The sequence below is a fragment of the Gouania willdenowi genome, chromosome 10 (genome assembly GCF_900634775.1).
Source record: "Gouania willdenowi chromosome 10, fGouWil2.1, whole genome shotgun sequence".
Classification (NCBI taxonomy): domain Eukaryota; kingdom Metazoa; phylum Chordata; class Actinopteri; order Blenniiformes; family Gobiesocidae; genus Gouania; species Gouania willdenowi.
Genome location: NC_041053.1, coordinates 13,966,584 through 13,994,028, shown reverse-complemented (window position 1 = coordinate 13,994,028; position 27,445 = coordinate 13,966,584). Strand labels below are relative to the sequence as shown.

General features: G+C 37.0%; 1 protein-coding gene across 3 annotated transcripts in view; it reads right to left on the bottom strand.

Annotated features, from left to right (window-relative positions):
* dock2 (dedicator of cytokinesis 2) overlaps positions 1–26,931 on the bottom strand; it is a 223,951-nt gene extending 197,020 nt beyond the window's left edge. The window contains exons 1-16 of one of the 3 annotated variants that reach the window (XM_028459358.1): positions 26,744–26,931; positions 24,989–25,072; positions 21,102–21,142; positions 20,946–21,001; positions 20,754–20,850; positions 20,510–20,658; positions 17,991–18,126; positions 16,633–16,790; positions 12,699–12,780; positions 12,408–12,543; positions 9,830–9,905; positions 9,645–9,721; positions 3,055–3,305; positions 2,882–2,980; positions 2,646–2,718; positions 1,740–1,843 (exon numbers count right to left, since the gene is read on the bottom strand). In XM_028459358.1, the coding sequence (XP_028315159.1) occupies positions 1,740–1,843; positions 2,646–2,718; positions 2,882–2,980; positions 3,055–3,305; positions 9,645–9,721; positions 9,830–9,905; positions 12,408–12,543; positions 12,699–12,780; positions 16,633–16,790; positions 17,991–18,126; positions 20,510–20,658; positions 20,754–20,850; positions 20,946–21,001; positions 21,102–21,142; positions 24,989–25,072; positions 26,744–26,786 (1,662 nt within the window). In that variant the 5' untranslated portion in view covers positions 26,787–26,931. Of the gene's footprint in view, positions 1–1,739; positions 1,844–2,645; positions 2,719–2,881; positions 2,981–3,054; positions 3,306–9,644; positions 9,722–9,829; positions 9,906–12,407; positions 12,544–12,698; positions 12,781–16,632; positions 16,791–17,990; positions 18,127–20,509; positions 20,659–20,753; positions 20,851–20,945; positions 21,002–21,101; positions 21,143–22,641; positions 22,748–24,988; positions 25,073–26,743 lie in introns of those variants that run through there. The other 2 variants (XM_028459359.1, XM_028459360.1) reach the window with 2 other exon arrangements.
* Between the last annotated feature and the right edge of the window lie 514 nt (positions 26,932–27,445).

Genomic DNA, 27,445 nt, shown 5'->3' with positions numbered 1-27,445 from the left:
TTTGGTACAATTTTAGAAAGTTTAAAAGTCAGTCATGACATCTGATTACAGAAATGTGACGAACCAGAAGCAACAGAAAAGGAAAAACTGACACAAAAATAGGTTTAATTTTTTTAAATGGAGAATCAGAGCCTCTACATTTAAACTGATCTTTTTTGGTGACGTTTTAATTTCTAGGTGTACTCCAAATTATTTCCTTCATACTGATCAATAATTAGTTGGGAATATTAGGTTTCAAGATATTAAAGTCAAACGTTCACAGCCAGGCCGAGGACAATGAGAGGTGACGGAGAACAAGCCTACAGGGACACCATCAGTTTGGTCTTTGAGTGAATCAAGGGTTATTACTCCTCATTGGGTTTGGCATTTAATCAATACAGGGATTCAATCTCAGCTCTGGCTCATTCGGCAGCCAATCGATTTGGATTGGTTGAAGTGGACTAAGACGCCATAATCTCCTGTTCAAAACTTCCGCATGTTTTTGTTTAATGATGTCAGCAGAAGCAAAAAGTCCTTTTTTCTGTACAACATCTTTATGAATATTTGATGGTCAAGTTCAACCCCCTCCCCCCCCCCCCAAAAAAACAAAACAAAAATTGCAACAAAAAAAAATAAAACCAAATCCTATAGGTTGGCGTGAATAATGAATTATTAATAAATTAAATTTAAAAAATGTATAAATATGATAATTTATGGCAGTGTGCTGCTCATTCACTTAATATGCACAACTAAACTGAAATATGACAAAACTAATGACTAGACTAGGAGTTCTCAACCTTTTCAGTCCACGACCCCCAAAATAAAGTTTCCAGAGAGCGGGGACCCCCACTGTAGCTGAAGGTGGTTGAACACAGACATGAACATTCTAGAACAGTCATGTGGAGACAGGGCCATCTATAAGGGGGAATAAAAGGGAGAACTTTTTGAGGTCCATCCATAAAGTCAGCAAAATGATGGTCCATTGTTCTATGAATCTGTGACAACCACATTTATTTATTTATCTGAATAATATCCACTGTTATACAGAAGGTTTAGTATTATTTGCACCATAGTATATAGTCTTTTGAAAGATGTAAGTCTTTGTTTTTATGTAAATAAAGAATGGGTTAAATGTGACCAAAAATGGTGGAAAAGGTGAAATGGGATTTTAAAAACCACAGAAATTGCTTAAAAGTGGTAAAAAAGGGTGAGTGTCAATATTGGCTTACAATTGGCAGAAAAGAGGGTTGGGGTAATGTATTTAAAAAGTAGGAAGACAGTTTAAACTGGAAAAATAATGGCCATGACAAATCGTGAATTTCGTTAAATTGGCAAAAATAAGCATGAAATATGGTGAAAAGAGGTTAAAAGTAACAATAATAGGTCAACATATATGCTACATTAGATGTGAAAAGTGGTAAAAAGTTTTAGAAGTGCAAAAAAGGCATTGAAATGTAGCAAAAATGCATTGAAAGGAGCAAAAATATGGTAAGAAAAAGTGATGAAAACAGGTTAAAATATGGCAGGTTTGGTGTACAGTAGTTGCAGAAAAATGGTAAAAATAACCAAAAATTGGCTCAAATTGTTTAAAACATATTCTTAGTTCCCCTCCCAGTGTCTCGCGACCCTAAATGGGGTCCTGACCCCCAGGTTGAGAACCCCTGGACTAGAGGTTTAAATTATTTGCTATATATTTTCACCTCAAAACAATGTACATTCAGATCATCTGTTGAGCAAAATTCCTCTTTACAGAGTCTGACCTTAAACACCAAGAGGTCATGCAGCCCATCCTGGAGAACTGTCCCATCATCCTTCATCAGACGCACGAAGGCCATAGCAAAGTTCTTCTCACTCCTGTCTTTGGCTGGAGATGAAGGAGGCGGACATGTACGTGCAAACCAGGCACAGAAAAAATGACAGAAATGAAGAAGGGAAAGTGAGAGCTCAGACATGGAATGCCAGGAAAATGTGAAATGACATCTGACAAGTTTTTTTTTAACCCTAGAACACGATCGGTGGGTGATTTTTACCATAGCAAATGTATGTCATTTTTTTCCATGAAGTTGTGTTTATTAGTGTCCTGGGTCCTTTGGTAGCTTCAGCATCTTCTCTGATGTTTTAGAAGGTGTGGATGATGGTCCCCTACCCCAAAGCCCACTTTTTCCTACAGGTACATGTTTGGGTGTTTTTCACCCGGCAATAGTGATAGTGTCCCATTATTACTAGCCTGTACGTACTGACTGCATCTAAGGAATAAAGTAAGTTAAAGTGGTCCTGAAATTTCCACGCTATCTTTATTTAGTCCAGTTGTTGGAAATAAATATCACAAAGTGGTGATTTCCAAGGAAATTCATATGATGCCCCAGAAATGGGTGGACTAAAGACCAAGTTTCCAATTTCATTTTTTTGTTTCAGTGATTTTGGTTAATATTTTTAGAGTCCACCCATGGTAAATTATTTCTCTCTAATTTGTCATGTTTTGTCATCTTTTGAATGACCTTTTATTGGGTATAACAGTAAAAATCACCCAGCGATACTAATTTAGCAATAGTGTTCTAAGGTTAAATAAAGGTTATTGTTGGGTATCTTTGGTGTTACATTATGCTGTGTTATGCTGAGCTGTTTCTCAGCCTCCTGCATTGGAAGGGAAGCAGATAGATACTCACATTCCTGGGAGGGACGGTGTTTGAACATGAAGCGTAAATGTATTCTGTGCATTTCCTCCAGTGGGACTGCTACCTGAAGGATAACTCATGTTACTGCGGATTACAAGATCATACCTATATTCTCACACATAAAAACCCACCCTGTGATCACAAACTTCAGATGGAAAAAGTCATCAGAAAATATTACAAACCAAACATGTGCAGAGAGTCTCATACGTGTGGGCAAATATGCACACCTTAAACGTCTCCATCCAGCGGGGCTGTTTGATTTGGTAGTAGATGACCGATCTGTATTCACTCACTGCCTTATCACCAGCTCCCAAACAGATGGAATTCTGGGAAGAAAGCACACACGAATTTTGAGTGAGTCTGCAATGCTTTGTCGATCTCACTCCACTCTGCTGCTCACCTGGATGACTTTTCCCTCTTCGTCACAGACGCACATGATAACCTCCATGTTCTTCTGCGTGGTCTTGTTGTATTTGTCAAAGTCTCCGCTCTGTAAGGTCAGGTAGATGTCGTTCCGAACATCTCCTGGCATTATGATTTCAGGAAAGCCGAGCTTGCGGGCAACTACGGTGCTGCGGTCCACCAGGTGAGGGTACTCTTTCCGGATCTGAACAATATCTCCCACCAGAGCCTTCATGGTGACCCACAAACCTAAGAAACAAAGGAGGCCAACAGTTAGGACAAGCAATAGCTGTGTGCAGGGGTGGACTGGCCATCTGGCATACTGGGCATCGTCCTGGTGGGCCGTCGACCTAAAGTGGGCCAGTCTGGTCAGCTATGTTTTTTTTTTTTTGACGAGCAAGTGAAGGCTGACATTGTAACAGGTGTCCAAAAATGGTCCAAAAGTGACAAAAACATGGCAAGAAAAGAGTCAAAAGTGGCTAAAATGGGCCAAAAGTAGTCAAGAGTGGCCAAAAAATGGGCAAACAAAGAGGAAACAGGTGGTATGCAATGGCTAAAGTAGCTTTATTGGGCAAAATGTGGCAGACAATAATGAAAAAGGGCAAAAAATGTGGAACAAAAAGAGGCAAAATGTAAGGAAAAGGGAAACAAGTGGTATTTATTGGGCAAAGATTAGCTTATTTGGATGAAAAGTGGCCAAAAAAGCTAAAGAACACCAATTGGATAAAAGTGTCAAAAAGAACTGGCAAAAATGGACAAAAAATAGGAAAAAATGGATATTTATTGGTAGCAAAAGTCTAAAAAATGTGTCAAAACTTTTTGAAAAGTGGCAAGAAACTGCAAAATGGCCAAAGCAAATAGACGAAATGGGTAAATAAATAAACTATCGATAAAACTACAGCTTTGTGTTAAAAAAGATCCTAAGCATTTGTACAGTGGTTATGACGACCCTATGAAGGAGAGATCTGCATGAAATATTGTCAGAAAAACAAACTGCTTAGGAGGCCAACACTAACACACATTGGAGAGTTTTCTACATTCTTCACAAAAACAGAGACTGTTCATGTTCTTTCTACATTTAGAGCAAAAGTTCTTTTTTGACTGCGACAGCAAATACTTCCAAGAACTAACATGTAGAACACAACACTTTGATTGACACACACCAGACAATAAAGGTCAGGTTTTACATTATGTTTAAAAAAAGAAGAGGATCAATATGTGTTGCAAATAAATGCAATTACATAGAGCAGGAAAGAGTTTACACACTGGGAGTTAGGTGTGTCTCGAGCCGATATCAATATCGGATATCGGTCCGACATTAGCCTGAAAACAAATATCGGATTCAAATTTCCGGATTTTCTGATTTTTTTTTTTTCAATAAATTTATTTTATTCAATTGTAGAATACTGTAGATATTATGTGGAAGGTTAAAAATTATGCAACCAATTGGTTAATAATAAATGGGTCAGCTTTTCTCATACCTACTGTTGCTGACTATCATTTGATCAAGCCTTTTCTAACATTCCACACCACATTTTTTTTTTATTAAAGAAAAGAGAGAAAAATAAATGAATGAATGAATGAATGAATGAATGAATGAATGAATGAATGAATGAATGAATAAATAAATAATAAATAATCTAAGCACCAGAGAACTGTTCCAGTGTGTTTGTGTGAGTGGAACCCTTACCAAAAACTTGTAACACATGACTACAGAAAGTTTTCTTCTCTTATAAAATAGGGAAAAGTCTTTCAACTTAAAAGAACATGATTTAAACAAAGCTTCCAATATTTACATGAACAATTAGGAGCTACTTTGTTTTTCTCCAACAAGACGGTGAAAGATACGTCTGACAAGTATACGCTAAATAAATAAAAAAAAACCAAATGCATAGAATAGGAGTTTCAAGGACTTCCCGCAATTGGAGTGAACAGGAAACATTTTAGAATGTTTATAGATTCTAACAAAGGGCAAAAACACAATGCCTTATGCAAATGACTTGGGCTGAAGGCATGCTTCACTTTAAATGAAAATAAGAGCGTGGGAGACTTTAAGTGTTAAAGTTTAGTTGGGGGAAAACAGCAGAGAGGACGGATCAATGTAAAAGTCTGCCTATGGCTAATGGGTGAGAAGGAAAAGTGCCGAGAGAAAACAATAAAAGCATTATTAAGAGAAACTTTCTGAGGAACAAATCACACTTTTCAGGAAAATCATGGGGAAAAGCAAAGTAACTGAAAAACAATTGAGGGTATAAACTAAAATGAAACTCTCAGGAATGATAGTGTTCAGTCAATCTGAACTGTTGAAGAGCTTCTGTGATTCAAGACATTTTATAAAAAATAAAATAAAAAAAACAGAGCAGAAAAGAAGTATGACTTTAATATGACACGTGCACTGTCTATCATATTGGTTGTTTGACTGTGGGGAAGATTTCAGCATTGCTTTACTCTCATTCTCTGCAGTTTGCATGTTCTCCCTATTCCTTTTTTGGTTTTCCCTGTGCTAGGATTTCCTGCCATGACTCACACCGTCACTCTGTGAAGGACAACTGAATTTACCAAAATAAAAATGTTAAATCATGTATTATTAAAGAAAAAGGGTATGTGTTTCAAACGTATGGCCCGCGGACCAAATTTGACAAACCAGAGTATCCTGTTCGGCCCTCAAGTGAGAGTTAAATTTACCGTTAATCCAGAAGAGTCAAACCTATTTGAGTTCATTGGCCGCGTTCCACTCAGTTTGATTTAATTTGTATGAATACTGTAACAACTCTGCCAATGTAAAGAGAAGTGGCTTAAAATCAAAGCATTCAGTCACAAACATCTGAAAGTGTTCCCAGTCATGTTCTGTGGAAAACCATGCAAGGGGCCCCATCAGATGCTAAAATGGGTCCAAATTAGCCCACAGCCCTCAAGTTTGACACACACATGAGCTTGTCACTGGTTGAATGTTCACATAACTCAGTCCTGAAACCTTAGATAATAATAATAATGTGATTGATGTTTTCTTAAGGCCTATTCGCACGGTATCAGTTTTACCTAGGGACCACATGGGATTAGTAATAATAATGTCTGTGATGTTAATCCCGTGCAAATCGGTCATGTCAGTAATTTTTAAAGTCAAAATTCCCCTGCTAATTACCTACTATATTTTGCTGAACTCTGAGGTCCTGTGATAATACTAATCCAATGTGAATAGGCCTCTCTCTGATTTGGACAGAAATGGGCGGGATCTGATTCGTGATTACGCCTTGTTTTGTTTACGGGACGCATGTTTATTTATTGTTTTTAATTCATTTGAAGGTCTCTTCTTGCGTCCAGTGCCTACTTTTCTTCTCAGCGCCCGCCATGTTGAAAACAATGTGAGCGAATGTTACGCAATACGCAACGCGTTGACATCATATCCGGGAGATGTCTGTAAATTTCAGCAAAATCTCTGGCTTCGGTTATCCCGTGTGAATGCGCCACATAAAAAGCAGACGTCATTTATCTATTACATGGGTCCCCAGATAATACTTATCCCGTGTGAATGGGGCTTAAGTGACTTATATGCATTAGATTGAAAAATAAAAAAGTCAAAAGATCACAAGTAATGGAAGACACAAAATTCCAGTAATTTTCTTGGCTAGCTTAGTTGAGACCAAACTGGGCTAAATGTGGCCCCTGGACCAGAGGTTGGAAACAAGTCACTGCTTCTCAAGTAAGTCTTAAGTCATGTCACTAAAGTACAAGTCCAGACAGTAAAATCATAAGTCCTCAACGTTAATTTGAAAGTCTTAACATGTCATGAATACATAATGTACCACAGCTAGTGGCTATTTTACAGAGCAAGTTTATTCAACTGATATAAACAATGAATTACCTGAACAAAGAGCATATTTTTCAAATAATAGTAATTTAATCAAATATATAATACTTATGAGGAAATGAATCGAGCATCTTTTTAGGTTTTGAGATTTTCACAGTTCCTCCATTAATCAAACAAACCATAATCATACTGGGAAGTAGAACCAGGATGATTTTTTTCCAAATCAATATCAATTACTAATCTGTATAATCAATAAATCCAATGCATATAACTCTTGTAATAATTTTTCTCTGCTAGTGTGTGCACGTCTCAGCCATGCTTGATGTTTTCAGCTGCTTCCTGATTGGCAGTCGGTTTGTTTGAAGATGGACCTGTCAATCAAAGTACAGTTTGCTTTTTTTTTTTTTGCACATATGCTGGTATACGAAGAACAGTCTATTCTTCCCCACCTTTTCTATTTCCTGCCTTGAGTCTCTCCTCCCTGCTCCCTTTCCCCTCCCCTTCCCCCTCCCCCTCCCCCTCCACTTAGGTGTAACACTGCTCTCCCTATTTATATCCTCCCTATAATAAAAGATTTCTTACCCTTCCTTAGGGAGATCTGGTGATGGTCACAATTAAGCAATAAAATAAATCAATGTATTTTATTGCAATAACAAAATATGCATTGCTGTCTCATAATGATTGCACTTCCTGTGGTGTTGACCTTTGACAGCATGTGCAGACAAGAAGAAAAAAAAAAAAAAGTACAGTTTGCTTTCAGATGGCAGAGTGCCATCCCTCAGAGGTTTGAGCAGACCTATTTCTTATTAATAATAATTATTGCATTTTATAAAACCTTTTGTCATGGAAGGTTAGGAAGTCAAGTCTTCCCGAGTCAAAAGGTTCAAGTCTGAGTTAAATCACGCGTCATTTGTTTTCAAGTCTAAGTCGGGTTGCAAGTCCTTCGTGATTGTCACTAAATTTGTGACTCGAGTCCAAACCTTTGCCCTCGACTAAAATGAATTTGACTTCCCTGCTTTAGAGGTTCTGATTTTATATTGATTATTGGTTTATGTTTCACACAGAAAAGGATAAGAGCAAGCAATGGCTAATCACTGCTGAAACACTGTGGGTTTCAGTTCAATTTGCTTGATTTCTAATCGTATCGACAACTTCTTCTGCAATTTCTCCCACAGGGAACTGTATTCAGAGCAGGAAAGTACGGTGGCTGAGAAGTGCAAAAGACTTTTACAAATGCCACAACAAAGTCACAATTTTGAAAATAAATTTACATAATTATCTAAAAAAAATATGTATATTTGTTATCAAAATTGGAAATTTGTTGTGGTATTTGTAAATGTGTTTTGCACTTCTCAGCTACAGTAGGAAAGGAACTACTGAATTGTGTTAAAGCAGAACTAAGTAACTTAGCGCCGCCCCTGAAGGTTCCTTTTGATTATGTCACTGTCGTAAACACTCCGCACCCCCGAGGCAGCAGCTCCTCCCTCCTGCTACAGTGCGACGGGCAGCGTCAACTAATTAAATTAAAATTACCTTCTTGAATAAGCCTACATTCTGAGTGAAGTCATCCTTTAGTAACTCAGTAAGTTGACAGTTTATACCGTAAAAGCAGCGCTGTTTATGATGACGTGATCACCTCCTGTCACCCTGCACACAACACACACTTGTTTCCTGGTAATGACGTCACTGGAGCGATGAAGTGATAGAGTGACCAACAAGCACCACTGTGTTCAAGAGACTCATCATGGTTGATGCTGAAGCAGTGTGTGTTTCTGCCTTCTCATGCATATGCCTGAAGCCCCAACAAAATAACCTAGCCTGCAAGATGGATTCTCCTAATGTCCACAAACACCAGAATCCATCTTGTGCTGCTTCCGCCTTTGCCTTTCAAACCCGAACCAAACTGAATAGAACCAATCATGAGGCAGTGTTGTGGTTTAGGGCGGGATATTCGAGTGTGACAAAGACAGAAGCGCCGAAGCAAAACTGACACATGCGCAGTTGCGCGGAGAGGAACGAGCTAGGCTACCGGTATTAGCATAACTCTGAATCAAAATAGAAAGATGTTGACGCAGGAGGATGGTTAACGTGCCCTTAACTCACATACTCCTGTTGCAAAAACGGCAAAAGTCACTCAACAACATAATGACCGCAGCATTACAATCCCAAAAGAAAGTTTTCACCAGCGGAGCCTTGTTGTTGTTGTAGCAGCGTCTCTGCGGTGCATGACATTACTGTGTGATTGGCTAAAACAAATCATGGTGGACAAGCGCTTCGCCCAATCAGCTTCAAGCATTCTGTTCATGTCCCTCCCTGGTTCCGAAAAGGATTCACCAGACACAGACCCAGATCAACGTGGAGAACTTGAGTTAGAGGGAGGGGCTACACATCAATCTGGCTCTGACCAGGTTACCAAGAAACAGCCTGTTTTTAGAAACGGTCTGGTCTAAAAATCCAGAAAACAGGCGAATTTGGGAAAATAAACCTGAAATACTATGTTGTTGGGGTTCTTAGAACAATTGGAGATTGGTGAAAAATAGCATAATACTGGACCGTATATCTGGACCTTTCAAGTAAAGCAGATATGAATGCCTTGGTTAGCTAATGGCTGTGATGAATTAGTAAGCATTCTGCCTATAGTCCCCTGAGAAAGCAGTGATTGAAGGTGTCGGGACGGGTGGAGGAACAGTTGAAAGGGAAACCTTGGGTTAGTACAGGTCCACTGATTGGTGCGAGAGCTTTGGAAGCACAGAGCAAAGGTTGTTGATCTGACTCAGTACCTTGGCCACCACTGTCCCCTCGAGAGGCTGTGACTTTGTTCAGCAGCGAGTGGAGGAAATCGTTCTCTGCAACCACTCTGAAATCATAGACATTATATCCACTGAAACAGAACGTAGGACAGGTTTAAAGAGTGCTGATGTGGATGTTTTCAGAAATAATGAGAAACAAAGAAAACAGGACGTACGGGAAGAAGGGGATGAAGAACTGCTTCTCTTCATCGCATTCAATTTTTCCTTTGATGATATCAGTGATGTCCATGACTGCCAAGATGAAGAAGAAAATAATAAACTCTCTGTGGCAGGGTTGGGCTCAATTATGAACTGAATAAATAAAATAAAAATAAATTATAATTGTAATCGCGTAACTGATCAAATTAGATGAAATTAGATGATAGATATTAGTTTTTAGAGTATTTTGCAGCTGATTTTGGATTGATTATCATTGGAGATGCTAACAGAAAGCTAACAAGATGAAGGGTACGTTTTATGGGGTTATTGAATTGTGATTAATTGTAACTGAAATTTAGTCATTGAGAATGCAATAATTGTAAACTTTCAGGGGGAAAATGGTGGTCACGGTAATCATAGTTGAGTTTTAATTGAACATGGATAATTGAAAATGTAATTGTAATTGAAAAATGTAATTGACTTTCTGAGGATTAAAAAAAATCAATTGTAAATGGAAAAAATCCTGGTAACTTTAATCATAATTGAATTGTAATTGAACATGGGAAATTGAAAATGTACTTGAAACTGAAAAATGTAATTGACTTTCTGAGGATTACAAAAAAAAATTGTAATTCAATTGTATTTGGAAAAAATGCTGGTAACTGTAATCATAATTGAATTGTAATTGAACATGGGTAATTGAAAACGTAATTGTAATTGAAAAATGTAATTGAGCCCAACCCTGGTGTCATGGTGACAAACTGAAAAGTGTAAATAAACATGTGAACGTCCATCAGATGAAGAGACAGCAGACCTGACCAAACACTGTGTGAGGCTGGATAAAAGCAGCGTTTTCAACCAGTCAGAGCAACAACAGCCCAAGGCTGGAGGAAAGCAGTGGACACTATTTCATTTTTTTACTTTTATTTTTATTTTGCTGAATGTGGTTGTTTCAGGTTGCTTCAGGCAGTAAATATAAAGCTTATAGGAGCTGCAGTAACAGCAGTGGACAAACCACAGAACCCCCCCCACCCCCCAACCTTTATAGAACAAAGGGAGGAATAACTGAAGAGGACATTAAAAGTCATCATGGCTGTGGGGAAAAGCAGAGAGCTTCTGCAAATTAAGGATGAAATGCTTCCTTTTACTGCCACAAATTCTATTAGAGTTTTCAGGGATGCATTAAGGAGCACTATGGCTATTCTTGGCCAATAGCATGGCTCCGTTTGCATCCTGAAATATATGGTTAAGGTCCTGCATAAATATGCTTCAACTTTTTAACTCTTCCTCAGCCTCATTTGTTGGTCCATCCATGTGTTTTCTGAGATGTTACTGCCCTCTGGTGTTCAGTGTGGGCTTCACACATTTGTGGAAGGTATAAATCTAATACGTTGTTTTTTTTTTTCCAGATTACTTTTCTTAAACCATTATCCAATTTATATAAATATTTTAAAGTATTAATTACTACAACATTTGATTCCATCCAAGTCAATGTGGACATCTGGAATCATAACCGCTTACTATGCAAATGTTGATAACCACACATTGTTAACAAACTGTGTGTACACTGCAGTGTGTGTGTGTGGAATTTGCACACAATTGACCTAATAAACAAGCTTGATTATCTATTGTCGGAACCAAGGGGGGGTTCAATTATGATTACACTGTGCATAATTGATCATTTTAATTGTGAAGTATAATTATAATTGTACTTTTAATATAATCTGTTGCTGTTCTAACCATTGAATGCAAACCTGGGGAACCATGTTACAGTTCTACAGTATAAGAATATGTAGTTAATTAATAAAAATGTTTCATATCAACTACCTGTCAGTTCTCTTCAGTATCATTTTACCATTAAAAAATAAATAAATCTCGGGGTAAACTGACAGAAAAAAGGCTCAAACGCCCACACTAAAAATATTAATACTAATATTTTCATGGATAAGGAATCCCAACAAGGTAACCAAGAGATGAAAAACAAATGGAGATGATAGTTAATATTTAAAAGCTGATTTACCCAACCCATTATCATAACATATATATATATATATATATATATATATATATATATATATGTGTGTGTATAGATAAATTAATCAAAACTCCTGAAAAAGTTATTTAATTAGAAAACAATATAAAGATAAATATTGATTGCAAAATTATTGAATAATAGAAATATTTACTGTTTGTAAATTTAGATTAGATTTGCTCCATCACTAAGATGTTCTCTAAAATGCTCTTAAGTTGATTATCATTATGTAGCATGAAAATAATAATAATAATAATAATAATAATAATAATAATAATACTATCAGTGATGACACTGCTTACTTATTGTACTTTGGGACACTTTCAGCTCTTTGTGATCAAATGGTAAACACTGGAAAGTGCCCTTTGTGGGTGATGTGGATGTAGCTATAAATTGGATTGAAAAAACTTATAATATCATCTTTAATAAAATATACTTTGTCAAAAAAAGGGGAAATTGTGATGATGAATAATTGAATTCAGGTCTACCACATCTGAGTGCACAGAACACATTAGTGAAATAAAAGATGTATCAGCTGAGCCACGCGTGTCCTCCTCCAGTACCTGCCACCCCAAAAGGTCGCCTCAGGCCTTGAGTGCACTTCTTATTGTTGCTGTCCTTCAGGTCCATCCGGCCCACTCTGACTATCTGACAGATGAGGAAAATCTTTTCACGACTCAGATCCTTGTTCCCCAGATCCTGGAGTGTTGAACAGAAACAAAGTAGATGTAAACATGTGAGGAAAGGGCTGAACAATGGGATTCTGATCCATTATTTTCTACTCATATCATACAACAGTGCAGTATCTGTGTTGGTACAAAGTGAAGTTTTTACATCCTCCTGTGGTTACTTACTGTAAAAACAACCTTCAGATTGTTGAGCATTTCTATCTCGATGGGGAAACCTTTGCTGCCCCAGCGAACAAGGTAGTTCTCACTGCACAGGAGAGATATTATAAATACACATCGGACTTGGTATCATTTAACGCAAATACTAAACATTACTAATTAAAATCACAAGAAAAACAACCAGAGGTGAAAGTAACATACTCACATTAGTGCAATTCAGTTGCTTTTATGGATACTTGTACTTTTTAGAGTATATTTGTCAGAGGCCACAAATACTTCATTACTGTACTAAAGTTTTACTTTTACTTCGTACTTTTTTAAAACAAATATCTGTACTTTCCACTCCTTACATTTAAAAATGAGCTCGGTACTTTTCAGACCTTTGAAGAGGACGTCATGACGATAAAAGACACAAATATTTTCATGTTTCCAATATATAAACGGGGCCCATTACCCCGTACGTGTCACGGGGGCGCCAGGGGGACCCCGGGGGCCCCATTTATCAAATGACCACTCCTCTGTTTGTTCTCGTTAGATTGGATTGCAGTTTTGTATGAATAATCTATGAATGAATACGATGAGACGCTCGGAGCCCTTTTTTGAAATAGGGTAGGGGGCCCGGGAGCCCACTCTCCATTTCCGGTAATTTCCAAATTTGTGGAAACATAGTCGTGTGATATATTGTTTCAAAGGAAATTGGACGTAGATTACGATTATGCCTCGCACAATTCGATTAGGGTTCCACCCCCCTTTTTTAGGCAATTTCCATTGAAGTCGTTTTCTCATTTATTTGTGAGTCAAACAATGCAACAGTTGGTGGTACCGAATCATTGACACATTCCAATATATAAATGTGGCCCTTTACTCCGTATGTGCCACAGGGACGCCACGACCCCATTTTTCAAATGACTACTCCTTTGGTAATGCTCGTTGAATCATGCTGTAATTTGACATAGACATTCTATGAGCGGATGTCAAGAGCCTCTCGGAGACCTTTTTGAAAGAGTGGGGGAGGACGGGGCCCCACCCCCTTTTCCGGTAATTTCTAAATTTATCGTAACATAGTCGTTTGATATATTGATTCAAAGGCAATTCAACGTAGATTACCATTTTACGTCGCACAATTTTATTTGTTTTACTCTGTCGAACCGAGTCATTTCATTGGATTTTCGGGAAGATGGTAGGTGGCCGCGGGCCCGGCCGTAGTTCATTGGAATTTGTTTATTCAAGTATCTATACTTTCACTTGAGTACTGAAGACTAGTATTTTTGCCATCTCTGATATTTCTAAATCAGTAGCTTCACTTGTACATAAGTACATTTTTATAAAGAAGTAAAGTAACTTGTTACCACACTAAACCATTACTGAGTATATTACTATTTTTGTGATTTTTTTTAAAATTCCGGTTTGAAGGCACATTGAACATAATCCATATGTTCTTAGTCGTGTCATTTCTAATCAACATCCAGCCATTTTCTTTGGTTCAGATTGGGGTTTATACCTATTATGTTGTTACCCACATGGCACATTTTGCATGGTACTGTTTTAGATTTCATACATTTTGCTAAACTTAGAGCCTGAGAATTGTACATTTTGACAAACCTTTTATTTTATACAGTTGCCTTTGTGGAAAACAAATTAAGTAACTTCCTTCCTTTTTAAGTTTATACATGAGATGTTTACTGTATGTAAGGGAACCGTGGTAAAATTTATTACCAAAAATAAACATCAGGTGTGAAAGTAACAAGTAACTTTTACTTTGAGTACTCTTAAATTGAACTACTTTTTACTTGTACTTGTACTTGAGTACAATTTGAATCAAGTAACAGTACTTCTAATTGAGTAGAATATATCAGCACTCTTTACACCTCTGAAGATAACTGAGTGGAGCTTAGTATTATTCTCATTAGCAAACATACAAACTGGCTTCATTCTGAGATTGTTCTAAGTTGATAGTTTACCATTAAAAAAGTTTTTGTTGAAAATATTTTTGGTTTAGGAGTAAATATGATTAAAGATAAATGTGCCTATACTGAGGGAACAAAACAACAAAAACAAGAGCACTCAGAGAGCACAAAGCCTCCCTCCACCAAGCGCCAAATATCCTCTCTACCAGATATTGGCAGTTATCTGGGTCAGTGACCCTGATCATGGAATCATTATCATTCACACTTTAAAGCAGGGGTGTCAAACTCATTTCAGTTTAAGGACCAAATATGGCCCTGTTCAATCACAAGTGGCCCACAGCAGGTTTTAGGTGGAAAAATTAACAATTTCAACATGAATGTGCCCAAGTTTGCATTTCCAGTTAAAAATTAGACATACAGTATGGAAGGTATCAACAATATTAAACCAATAAGTGACGGATACTTAAATGCCCTTTGATTTTTTGACCAATTTTTATATACTTTGGGGAGATTTTGTGCAATAATTTGAGAAAAATTGCAGGATTTTGAAAATATTTTTGAGTTTTTGGACAATTATTTGATAATTTATCATGTTTTCTCTGTCATTTTCACTTTCTCCTGCGGTCAATCGGATGCTCTGAAGAGCCGGATTTGGACCCCGGGCCTTGAGTTTCACACGCGCTTTAAAGGCTTGGAAGAAATATATATCCCCATTAATAATGTTACAGTAGCTCCAAATGTAGGGGCACACCCATTTTTTTTCCCAAAAAATCTCGAGAAAATTCGCAATCCTGATCCGATCCGGAAAAAACTCGGTGCGATATTGAGGAACCAACCCGATATAACTGCATCAAATTTCATAAAGATTAGTCCATTACAAACAGATATGAATATTTGAAATTTCACTAATGATGAGAGATAGAGATTCTTCATTTATTTGAACTGATCCAGAATCAGTATGTTGATCCAGATTCCCTCCAAAATGTATGCTTGATGTAAACCTGCTTACAGACATACAAATCAATACAGTATATCAATGTATTCTAGGGACTCCAGTAGTACACTGTGTGGCCCCTGATGGGCTGTGAAGGTACTGTGTGTAACTTTTAGTGGCTTGCAAGTTTTTCTGATATTATGTTATTACACTTTAGCATTCTCCTAAAGGTTTTGCTGAAAAATGTGTTGCATACGAGTGGAATGAAAGAAGACATTAATGGAGTTTGTTTCGCATGATTAGATTCTTTAGATAATTACCATCCTGTGTGTGGCGTACTGTAATAATAGCATAACATATGCAAAAGATGTATTACTTATATATATATATATTATATATTTATCTCCATTAGCACGTCATTATTCTTTTTCTGGTTGAGAGGCTTGACTCCATTTCAACTGTCAGAGAACGTATAAGGGCAGCCTGGATGTTGCATTTCTATATTTATATATATACTGTATGTGTGTGTGTGTGTGTGTGTGTGTGTGTGTGTGTGTGTGTGTGTGTGTGTGCAACCCACTCGCTTTTCTCTGACATGATGATGAATAGAAGGATAGACAGTTCAATTGGGTGAAGAAGAGCAAAAAAAAAAAACAACAAAAACACAACAAGCAGAAACATAAAAAATGTACCATTAATATTGAAGATTGATGTATTGTTTAGTCAAAAATAAGGATGGGTGTTTGACGGTGAATGTATTCTTTAAAGAGGTTTAACTTGGGTCATTCTTATCAATGTTAGTTGCATCATCTGATGGATGGATGCAGGCAGCACGACTGTGAGTGACACAGCTTCACATTATCCCTGTCAGGCCCCGACAGTGCTGATCGACAGTCAGCGTCTGCTGCACCATCATTTCGATACTCCGTGTAATTATCTTCAGGCTAAACAATAGACGACTGGCGTAGAAGAGGTGTGTGTGTCTGTGTGGGCTGGGGCTTCGATGAATATGTTGTAAAGAGATCAAAGCCAAATTATAATAATCCATAGAGTTTTTCTTCTGCAGCTCAAAAAGAACAGTTCTATTGTAGATGTTCACCTGATGATGGCCTGTTTGATGGGATCGTACAATGACATGAAGAGCTCAGAGTCTTCTCCGATGCGACAGACGAAGTTCCTGACAAAAACGTAGAGGCTGTGTGTGGGGGAAGACTGGATCCGTGCCGAGACTCCGCTATGGTCTGACTGGATGTTTGACTGGAGGAAGAGGAGGAGAGAAACACAGAATAACTATGAGTTACATTTGATCATTAATAGGATTATTATGTGTTGCCACTGCCCAGATTCAAGTGAATTAATGAAGAATTCATTTGTAGCCTACTGGTGGATTAAAGTAGATTGAATTGGCAAATGCCTCAGATGGAGTTGAAATGTAGCTCGGCCAAGTTGTGTTAGAATGAAAACTTCATCAAACGTTCATAGCTGATATTAACTCAACTCAACTTTATTTACAAATGACAACAAAGTCATCTCAGCGCACTTAACAAAATATATGGTCCATAGTAAGAAAGAAAGAAACAACCCAACAACATCCACATGAAAAAGCATTTAGCGACAGTGGGAAAAAAACCTCCCTCTTTATGGGAAGAAATCTCCAGCAGAACCAGTTAAAATGCTTTAACTCTGAATTGTTGTTTACATTACACGATCCAAGAGCTCAAAGATGTCAGATGTTCTGAAATGTATACCAATTGTTCTGTGATTATTCAATAGGCACAACACTGCAAATTCTGTTTGATCAGATGAATACTTTTTTAAGATACGGCCAATTTAGTGAGAGGGGTATGTGTCCATTTCTGTCCATATAATAAACTGAAAGTTGGTATAGTAATACAGCTCCACCTACTCTCTTAGAATATAAAAAAAAAAGATCTGCTATATATTCTATCTGGTGGATGCCAGCTCTTCAAATTTGGAAAAAAGTTTGGGTCTGGAACATGTTTGGGGCTTCAGGAAACAACTTAGCGTATGCCTCAGCTTACGGAAATTTGATCAGCTTTGAGCTATGAACATAGACTGTTCACATCACTAATGATTAGTCACATATACGCATTGGTTCGAGGGTGATGGTCTCTTGAAATCTGAAAAAATATTTTTTTTTACTATTTTCATTGGCCCATAACTGCATGTGGGATTGTATTACACTGGAAGCTGAAAATGGAAAAAAGGACACATTCCCTACTCACTAAATTGGCTGTATCTCAAAAAGTATTCATCCAGATCAAACTAAAAACGTACAGCGTGGCTATTGAATAATCACAGAACGACTGCTAAAAATTTCAGAATTGGGTGGGATTTCCTGAAAATGAGTTCAAATGACATGGGATGACCCAGGTGTTTGCTAGCAGAAGTTACAGCAACACAGGCCGTCACATTCATCCCTCATCCTGCTCTCACCTGCTCCTCTTTGATGCGCTCATTGATTTTTGCAGTGGCCTCCTCGTGTGCCCTGAAGAGACTGATGACACTAGCCTGCTCCGGGTCCAGGATGTTCCCATCCTCATCCCGAACCACTTGGTCCAGCTCCAGGATCCTGGATCATGTTTAAAGAATGGTTAATGGTTAAGAACACATAATAAAAGTTGGGAAAAAAGGAAAGTATGGAGTCATTCCATCTCATTTCAACAAATTTTCAGGACATTTCACATACTTCGGTCTCAAAAAATACAATTTTTACCAATTGTGATTATTCAATTGACACACTGTAAACTGTTTGTTTGATCGGATGAATGCTCTTTGAGTTGTGACCAATTTAGTCCTATTTTTCTTCCATTTTCAGCTTCCAATGGCTCAGGAACTACACCACATATAAAACTGAAATATGGTATAGTAATACAGCTCCACCTACTCTTTCAGAATATACAAATTATTATTTATATTATAAGACACAGAGGCAAGCTACAATGGCCTCATCTAAAGGATTTTCAATATTTGGTGAAAAAATAGTGGTCAAAAAGCCCCAAAGTTAAGGTCCAAAATAAAAACAAAGAAGTCGCAAAAAGAATACCAAGAAAGAGTAACCTTTATATTATAAATTAAAACAGAGATCAGATTTTTTCTTACATTCCCACATGCAGTTATGGGCCAAATAATTTTTGCAGATTTCAAGAAACTCACCCAAAAACCAGTGCATATATGGGACTAATCATAAGGCTTTACACGATCAGGATTTTTAGGCCAAACACCGATAAGTGAATAAAAAAACATAAATCACCGACTTCAGGTTTTTTTTTTTTTTTTAGGTAACGAACAAATTCCTTTGTTACCACTTGATACAGATTCACGAAAAATCAAATGATACCATGTTTTAGGACAAAAAAAAGCACATGAAAAGCAAACATAACTACATTAGTGTTTTTACTGCTGCTTAATCTTGTTTATTTTATATCTTATCATGAGTTACATAAAGTTATGGTTGATAAATATCTCTTTGATTTCCTCTAATTAAACCAGATCAAGCTGATGATTTAATCATTCAGTACATTTTGGTGTAATAATCACAATAGTTACATTACTGTCTAATAGGACCAGCTTTGTCTGTGAACATGTGAAATATATTTTAAAAATATTGCATTTCACAAATTGGGACGGATGAATAGTGACGTGAGTTTTATGCTAACATTTATTTCACACAACGTGTGACATGTTTAGCTTTTATCCTTCCATACATGTGTTAAATCTGACCATAAACAAATCGGTGGCTCTCTGTGGCTTTATGAGACGTGTTCTTTTTATTTGGTCTATTACTTTTATGACGTGGTTAGCATTAGCTCGTAGCCCAGTCTGTGTGTCGGTGAGTTAGCTTAGCATAGTTAGCTTTAGTCCAGTTTCCAGTTCATAATTGTTGCAGGCAGCGCACATCTCTGTCACCGTGTTTGTGGGAACTTTGGGTGGATCTGGTGGAGAAACTTGGACTGGTTAATTTTTTTTGGTGATGGTTGTCTGACCGTGAACAGCGCTCCGCTTCAGAGAATAATAATTACTTGGAGGTAATTTTGGCATGTGGAACAGAGTTTTTAGGGGCATTCTTGGCTAAATTGAGGGACAAATGGCCCGTGGCCCTCACTAATTTCCAACCTGGGCATTTATCGTTTATATCGTGGGATGACAATATATGTTTTTGACAATATATCGTAAACAATAACATATCACACATTCTTAATCCACCACCGCCCTGAAATGGACAGAAAACTCCGGTATGAGAGCGAGAGCAAACGGGAACACATCGTTCACTCATAGGTTTTCACCTTTGTGCACAAATGTGAGTGAAATAAAGCCGTGTCACGTAAAGCAAACAACTCTTCAGTGTAAATGAGAGGGATAAAACAATGCAATGGGAGCGATATAGCCGATCTTATACAGCCGACCAATCATGAGTGATTTGAGCAGTCTATGTACAGAAAGGCTGGCTCAGTGATCGGATGCACCCCAGACTCACTCGAGGTCACATATGAAAGGAGGATTGAAGACTGTGCTAAACTTTTAAAAGGACACCCTCTTCACAGCACTTTAATGGATTACAATGTTCTTTAGTGTTCCACTGAACGGCTAAGAAGATCTTTTATTCTAGCAAAAGTCCGTTATTTTAATCTTTTATCTGTGAATTGTTGCTCTGTATTTCTGTGTTAGCCCTAAATCATGTCAATGTGTTGTAGTTCCTGAGATATTAGAAGCTGAAAATGGAAGAAAAATAAAAACACACAAAAATGGACACATACCCGCCTCACTAAATTGGCCATATCTCAAAAAGTATTCAACTGCTCAAACTAAAAAGTACAATGTGCCTATTGAATAATAACAGAACAATTGGTAAAAAAAATGTCTGAATTTTTTAAACCTAAGGGTTAGGGACATTAGTTGAAATGACATGGAATGACCCAGTAATGAGATGGATATATTGGATATAAAAACTCTACTTGTTTCCATAATCGATCTTGGAAGTAACTTTCTGCTTTAGCTCCTTGAACTCATCAGTGGGCAACGTGCCAGACAAAAGCTGGGACCTCCACTCCATCAGCTCCCACATCAGCCTCTGGACCTGCTTCACGCGCCCCTGTTTATTGGTCTGCATAGATCAGACAGACGTGGATCATATAGGTTTCCGACGCACACACACTGGAATGTAAACATGGTTATCATGTGTGGTTGAGTTTGTTATACCACAAAGAGCTGCTTCCAAATGCTTCCCCACTCCCTCAACGTGGTGGTCACCTCCTTCACCAGAGGCATCTCTGCAGAGATCACAACCTCCTCATCCCTGTGGTTACACACAAGTATATAGAGATATATACTGTACATTCAAAAATGCAAAATACAGGGACATCTCAGAGGCACTCTTTGACTTTTCCTCACCCTCGCTTTTCTATGACGACCTCCTTAACATGGACGAAACTGACTGGGAACACTCCCTGGAGATGAAATACCACACAGATGTTCATAACATACAAGTAGGTGTCAACCCTAATGATGCTCGCTGAATAAATCATGTACTATGCTTAGGCTTCTTACCCGTGTGGCTTTATTTCGCGCCAGGTATCCTCTGAACCAACCTGGAAGATAAATCAATGCTTTTCAAAAACAAAACCTGACATATTTGAAGGGCAACTGCAAGGTTGAGCACATTTACTCAACATATTATTGAAAACCTGATGTTTTACATGTTTTATCATGACCTTTGCTGGATATGGAGGTAGATTTGTGTCTTTATTATTCAATAAAAGAAAAACACTTCAACAAAAAAAACCTACTTTTCAATCGAAAGAAATCACTTCAATAAAAAAATAAATATTTGGGACAAATAATTGCATTAGACCTTTTTCTTTCTTTGATTATAAAGGTTATTTAGCTTGAAGTAAACTTTTTTTTTGTTGTTGATTGAAACATTTTTATAATCTTTTTTTGTATTTGGGTCATATTATGGGTATTAGATTTGTGTCTTCATTCATTTCATTTCATTTCCATTTTATTTCACAATTCCATACATTGCATTGTGTTACATCATGTTAGTCAAGTGCAATTGTGAAAAAGGACTCCCAAAAAGCAACAGCTTATAAGTAGGGGTCCATCCCACCACCTTTCCACCACCATTCACCTGGCAAGATTTTGTGAGCAGTCCAACCTAAATAATAAAACATATCTCTTTAATTTTTCGGGTGTTTAAGAACAGTTCCCTCAAGGCAAACAATATGGATAACCACAGAACCTCTGCACCTTAACTAGATATTTATTTTTTATTTTTTCTTATTTATCATGAAACAAGTGAAAGAAATGAACCCTCAGTCACAGGATGTAAACGGACCACACTGAAGTAGTCTCACAAAGCGCTTTACATATCAGATGTGTATCTCATCAGTAGTTGATGCTTTAGTTTCTTTTTGAATGTAGATAATGACGTAGATTGTTTTAACTTTGTATCCAACTCATTCCATAATTTTGGACCATTATTACATATACTGAATTTAGAACTTGTTAGATTCCTATATTTCCCTGGTCTGGTTTGGTGTGGGTGAGAAGATGAGTTTACATAATATGATATTTAACCTGTTGACAACATTATACATTGTACATGCATTGTGATAAAAGTTGATTTCTGGAAGCTTTAGTAAGCCATGTCTATGGAAGAGTGCATTTGTATGAGAATTTCGTGTAGACCAAGAAATAGTTCGTATGGCTTTCTTTTGTAATATTAAGAGTCTTAGTTATTCAGAATCAGAATCAGAATCAGAATCATCTTTATTCGCCAAGTGTATGTTGTACACACGAGGAATTTGACTCGGTCAAATAAAAAAAACAACCTTTCAAAGAAAAAAAAGTGTTCAAATGCAATTATTTGGATCTCAAATTATTTTGTTTTTGCAACTGAACACTTCTTTGATTGAAGTAAACTTTTTTATTGAAATTCTATTCTATTAAACAATTTTGGTTTTGTTTTTTTAAATAAACACTAAAGACATAAATTAAGAATTTGACTAAAGGGCAGAGACTCGGGCAGACAGAGGGAATAGATTGAGGCAGGTTTATACACAGCGGGTAAAAACAACAACATTACCTGCCTGTCACCACAATGACAGGCAGTCCATGAAGAGGGTGTTCAGGGATTCATCCCGTGGGTATGAACCTAAAATGTCTCTGCTCACGTTCCTCTTCAGGTGACGACGCTCAGAAAAACAAAGACAACAGAAACATGCTATCCCTTTAAACAGGACTGACCGACATCACACTGGATATGGCAAGCCCTTTTAACATTTAATAGAAACATTTTACTACCCGGAAATAACATTATGGATATCAACAACATAATAGAGTTAGAGATATCTGCATTCATATTTAACTGGTCACAATGATCAATGACAATTAGAGATATCTGCAATATCGCAATATTGCGATGTTGGGTTATAACCTAACCTAAAATCCATGTATCATTCCTTCATTCGTTTTTCATTATGTAACAAAAACATGAAAAACAAAAAAAACTCATTATTTTATATTAGTTAACAAAACTAAAATGAAAAAATGGAAAACGCCTTGTTTTTCAAATTCAAGCTCTTTTGCTTCGGTACAAAAAACGAAAAACAGAAAACGAACACCTTTATTCGTTTTCTTCATTACCGATTAGCCAAAGTACATGACCCTGAAGTGTACTCTCATCCAACGCTAACGGCTATGCTAACGGCAGTTCTGCATGACAAGATTGCTGCTTCCAACTGTGCATCCGTAACATGTCCTTTTCGCTTTAGCTGGTGTTGGGCACAGAACCTCCTCACGGACATTTCGGAGGATTTAGAGACTCCTAAGTGTTGCAGAGCTAAAGATATCTCGGAATGTGTAACGCTTCACTTCCGGGTCACGTACTTACGAATAAAGGTGTTTGGTGTTTTAAAGGTGTTTGTTTTCCGTTTTCCATTTTCTGTACGAAAGCAAAAGAGCTTGAATTTGAAAAACATGGCATTTTCTGTTTTTTTCATTTTGGTTTTGGAAAAAAAATATCAAATAATGTGGTTTTTTTTTTCCGTTTTTCATGTTTTTGTTACACAATGAAAGTGAATGAATGAATGACACACGGATTCCCTAAGTATGTGTACTTCGGTAACCGTACCAGTAGCACCGGGGTTTGTCCGTACGGCAACCGTACAAATAGACACTTTCCATCCTATATGCCACTTGCAGATATCTGTAACTGCTCACGGAAACTCACGATAAGTAGATTATTAAGTCACCTAGTTGAAGTGCATCTGATTGTCTCCTAACATCTTTCCTTAACCCCGTGACATCATCCATGGGGTTATGGAAAAGTGGATAGGAAAGGAGATAGGAGGGACTATTCGGACGCAGCCGGTGTCTCTGCATATGCGCTGATTTTGTTTTGATGCAGAACTACATCGCCATCTATTGGCCTGGCATGTATACAACATTGTTTCTTTAAGTTTCCAGCAGTCACTTATAAACATTGTTTTGAAAATGTTGCAGAGTGAATGTGGAGCTTTTCAGAAAAAAAAATAGAAAAAGAAGCAAAATGTTATGTAAACAGGGCCTTAATTTATTAAAGAGTAACTGAACTACAAAACCAATTTTTTCTGCTGAATACAAATACATTTGGGTATGAAGTAGTGCTGTTAATTGATCCTGGTCCAGCTCTCAACATTTTAGTCAAAGTATTTCAATTTAGCATATTTAGCTGTAAAATGTCAGATACTGCCCTCTATGGGTCGAAACCAGGCTATTACAGTTGATTTTTGCTACTGGCTGAGAACAAGATCATGTGACGTTTTGGGACCATCTTGCGTCACAAACCAGCACTGTTAGTCCCGCCCATTTATAAAAAACTAGCGCCTGTAGACTCTACAATCTGTGGTGAGTAGGTTGAGTGAATAGAGAGGTATAGAGAGTAATGCGTAGCTAGTTAGCATAGCATAGATTGTTCACTGAATATTTTATAGTATATACTGGGCGTGTCTTATCTGCTCCAGGAGCCACTCCCATAATCAAGCCATTTTTTGAATTCCCCTCCTAGTGGCAGGTCATGAGAAAGCATGACCTGCCACTTTTTAATTTTTTTTTTTTTTCTTGGATGTTCTTGGGGATCATATAAGAATATTTAAAAAATCATTTGATTCAGGGATTTGCTGCTATGGCTTAATGCGTTATATCATCAACCATGACAAAAATCATACCATCGTGATAGCAGGAATTTTCTATGAATTTATACGCAACTATAGATATTTTGTCTGCCACAATCTGTTTGAACAACAGTATAAACTTGATTATTTCTTTTAATTTGGTATGCATTTGGATAATTTATGTATTTTAATAACATCTTGTTGAACTGCTGGAAGAAAAAAGTGTTGGCCATGTGTTCCAAACACATATTATAACCGAGTAAGTAACGATATTCTTACCATCACAGACCTCCTGGATGTAGACAGTTTCTCCCACATCCAGAGAGAGTTGCTTTTCTCCTTGAGCGACAAAGTTCCACCTGACTGAGTGAGAAACATGATAATAATAATAATAATAATGTTCTGATGTAGAATAAATATAAAAACAACAGTGTAAAAACATGAAGGTGATGATTATGCTCTGAGGTTTATAATATCATCAGAAAGGAGCACTTTGAGTTTAAAAAAAACATACATTTCCTGCTTCTTTTCAGAAAAACCTGTCACTCACTTACTGCCTCAGTGTGGTGCACAAATCAGTACGAGGTTTAACTTCCTGATTGTAACGATGCTAGCATCTGTATTCTTATTACTTATACTGTGTGAACTATTTGCTCATCATTATCAGTTCAGATCAGAATGGATCAGAGAAATGTACACAGTGACAGAGGGGAGACATTTTTGTTACTTATATTTAATGCTTTTGTCATATTGAACCCACGGTTAAATCATTTAAACCGTGGGTTCAACATGGCAAAAGCATAGCTGGGGTCATTTATAATTGTAATCGGGTATTTTAGAATTAATAACAATAATGACATACCTCGAATTGTAATTGTGAAACATATGTTTCTGCTGCAATTGCAATTGAATTGTAATTGAGTTCAGATAATTGACTATGTACCTGTAAATGGCATGGGAATTCACTTTCAATTCACATTGAATTTACTATTTAATTAAACGCAAACATGGGTAACCATGTTACAGTTATATGGCAAACAAAAAAATAATACAAGGTATACAATTTTAAAAAGTTCATAGTAAAAAAGACGGAATAAAATACAAGATGAAGTTACAAGTCCAATAAAATCAAATTAATCAATAAAACAATTTTTATAAATATGCATTATAGATAATATTTTTAGTGTAGTTTAGGGGTCAATAAGAGATGCTAACAGTAAGCTAACACAATAGGACAGTTATGTTTTATAAGGTTATTTATTATTATATAAGATTCAGCAATTGTGATTAATTAAATTTGAACTTGAGTAATTGAGAACATAATTGTAATTGACTTTCAGGGTATGAAAAGTAATCATAATTTAATTGCAATTGGGAAAAATGCCAAACACTATAATCATAATTGAAATGTAATTAAACATGGACAATTGAAGATGTAATAGTAACTGAAAAATGTAATTGACTTTAACCTTGGAATTTCAACTAAAGTAATTGAGAACGTAATTGTGATAGACTTTAAGGGGAAAAATAATGATTGTAATTTGAAAAAATTCTGGTCATCGCAGTTATAATTCAGTTGTAATTGAACATGGATAATTGAGGATGTAATTTAAATTGAATAATATAATTGACCTTGACTACTGACTGATACAAATGAATCCATCACTGGTGAATTTATCAGTCTATGTATCTGAGATGTGTAACACACAGATTGACACTTTCAACACATAGACATTATGCTAATTATTCTACTCCCCTGACTCTAATGCATCTACGATAAGATGTGTAGCATTGGAAATAAAAGATAGACATCAAAAACAAGTGAAATCATTAAGTGGATCTAAACTAATCCATCGTTCACATTGTCTTCAGAGGCCTGCAGCACCTGCTGACCTCTTGTCAGACAGGAAATGATGGGCTTCTTTTTCCCTCCTTTTATTTCTAGTCCTACCAATAACTAATCATCACATTTTCTATGCACATATAACTACACTTCAATATAAAAACAGCCAGTTGTTGTGTTTTAAAACGTACCTACTCCATACCGCTCTGCTGTGGTCCTGGTCCAAGGAGCCATTATAAAACCCAACCTTTTCACTCGTTTTCTTTGCTGTTTTTCACCTTATTTCATCGCTCTAACAAACTTTTACTTCTGGAACTTTTTTAACTTTACACACACACAAAAAAAAAACTAACAGTAAACCCATCCCCCTGTGCAACTTCTGTTCCTCTTCTGTCTACTTTCTTCCTGACTGCAAGCAGTTTAGAGGAAGTGGGTGAGCCCTGCAGAGCCCACAAACCAGTGCAGTGTGCAAAACGCCTTTAACTCAACACCACAGTGTTCACTGTCTGTGTCTGAAAATGTTAAAAGCAACACACACAAGTTGTTTATTTTATTTTAAAAGAGAGACTGACAAACATGTGATGTCTCCGAGTGCCGAGGGCTAAACAGGCTCTTTCCGTGGAGCGTTGCCCTTTAAGCTAGCGACATCAAAAGTGTTTCAAGTCAGAGGGTGATGCGTCAAAGGAAAAGGCTTGATGTTATTATCTATAGTTGACCCAAGCTGTGCCTGACCTTTACTACTATTGATTTCAGTCATGTTAAAGGAAGAATGATGTGCGTTTTCCATGCTATTTATTTTTGCATATTCATCAAACTGCTGCTAGATTACTGTATCTCTCAATGAATTCTGTTGTTCATCAATGTGTAACTTCTTAATTTCATTTTATTAAATA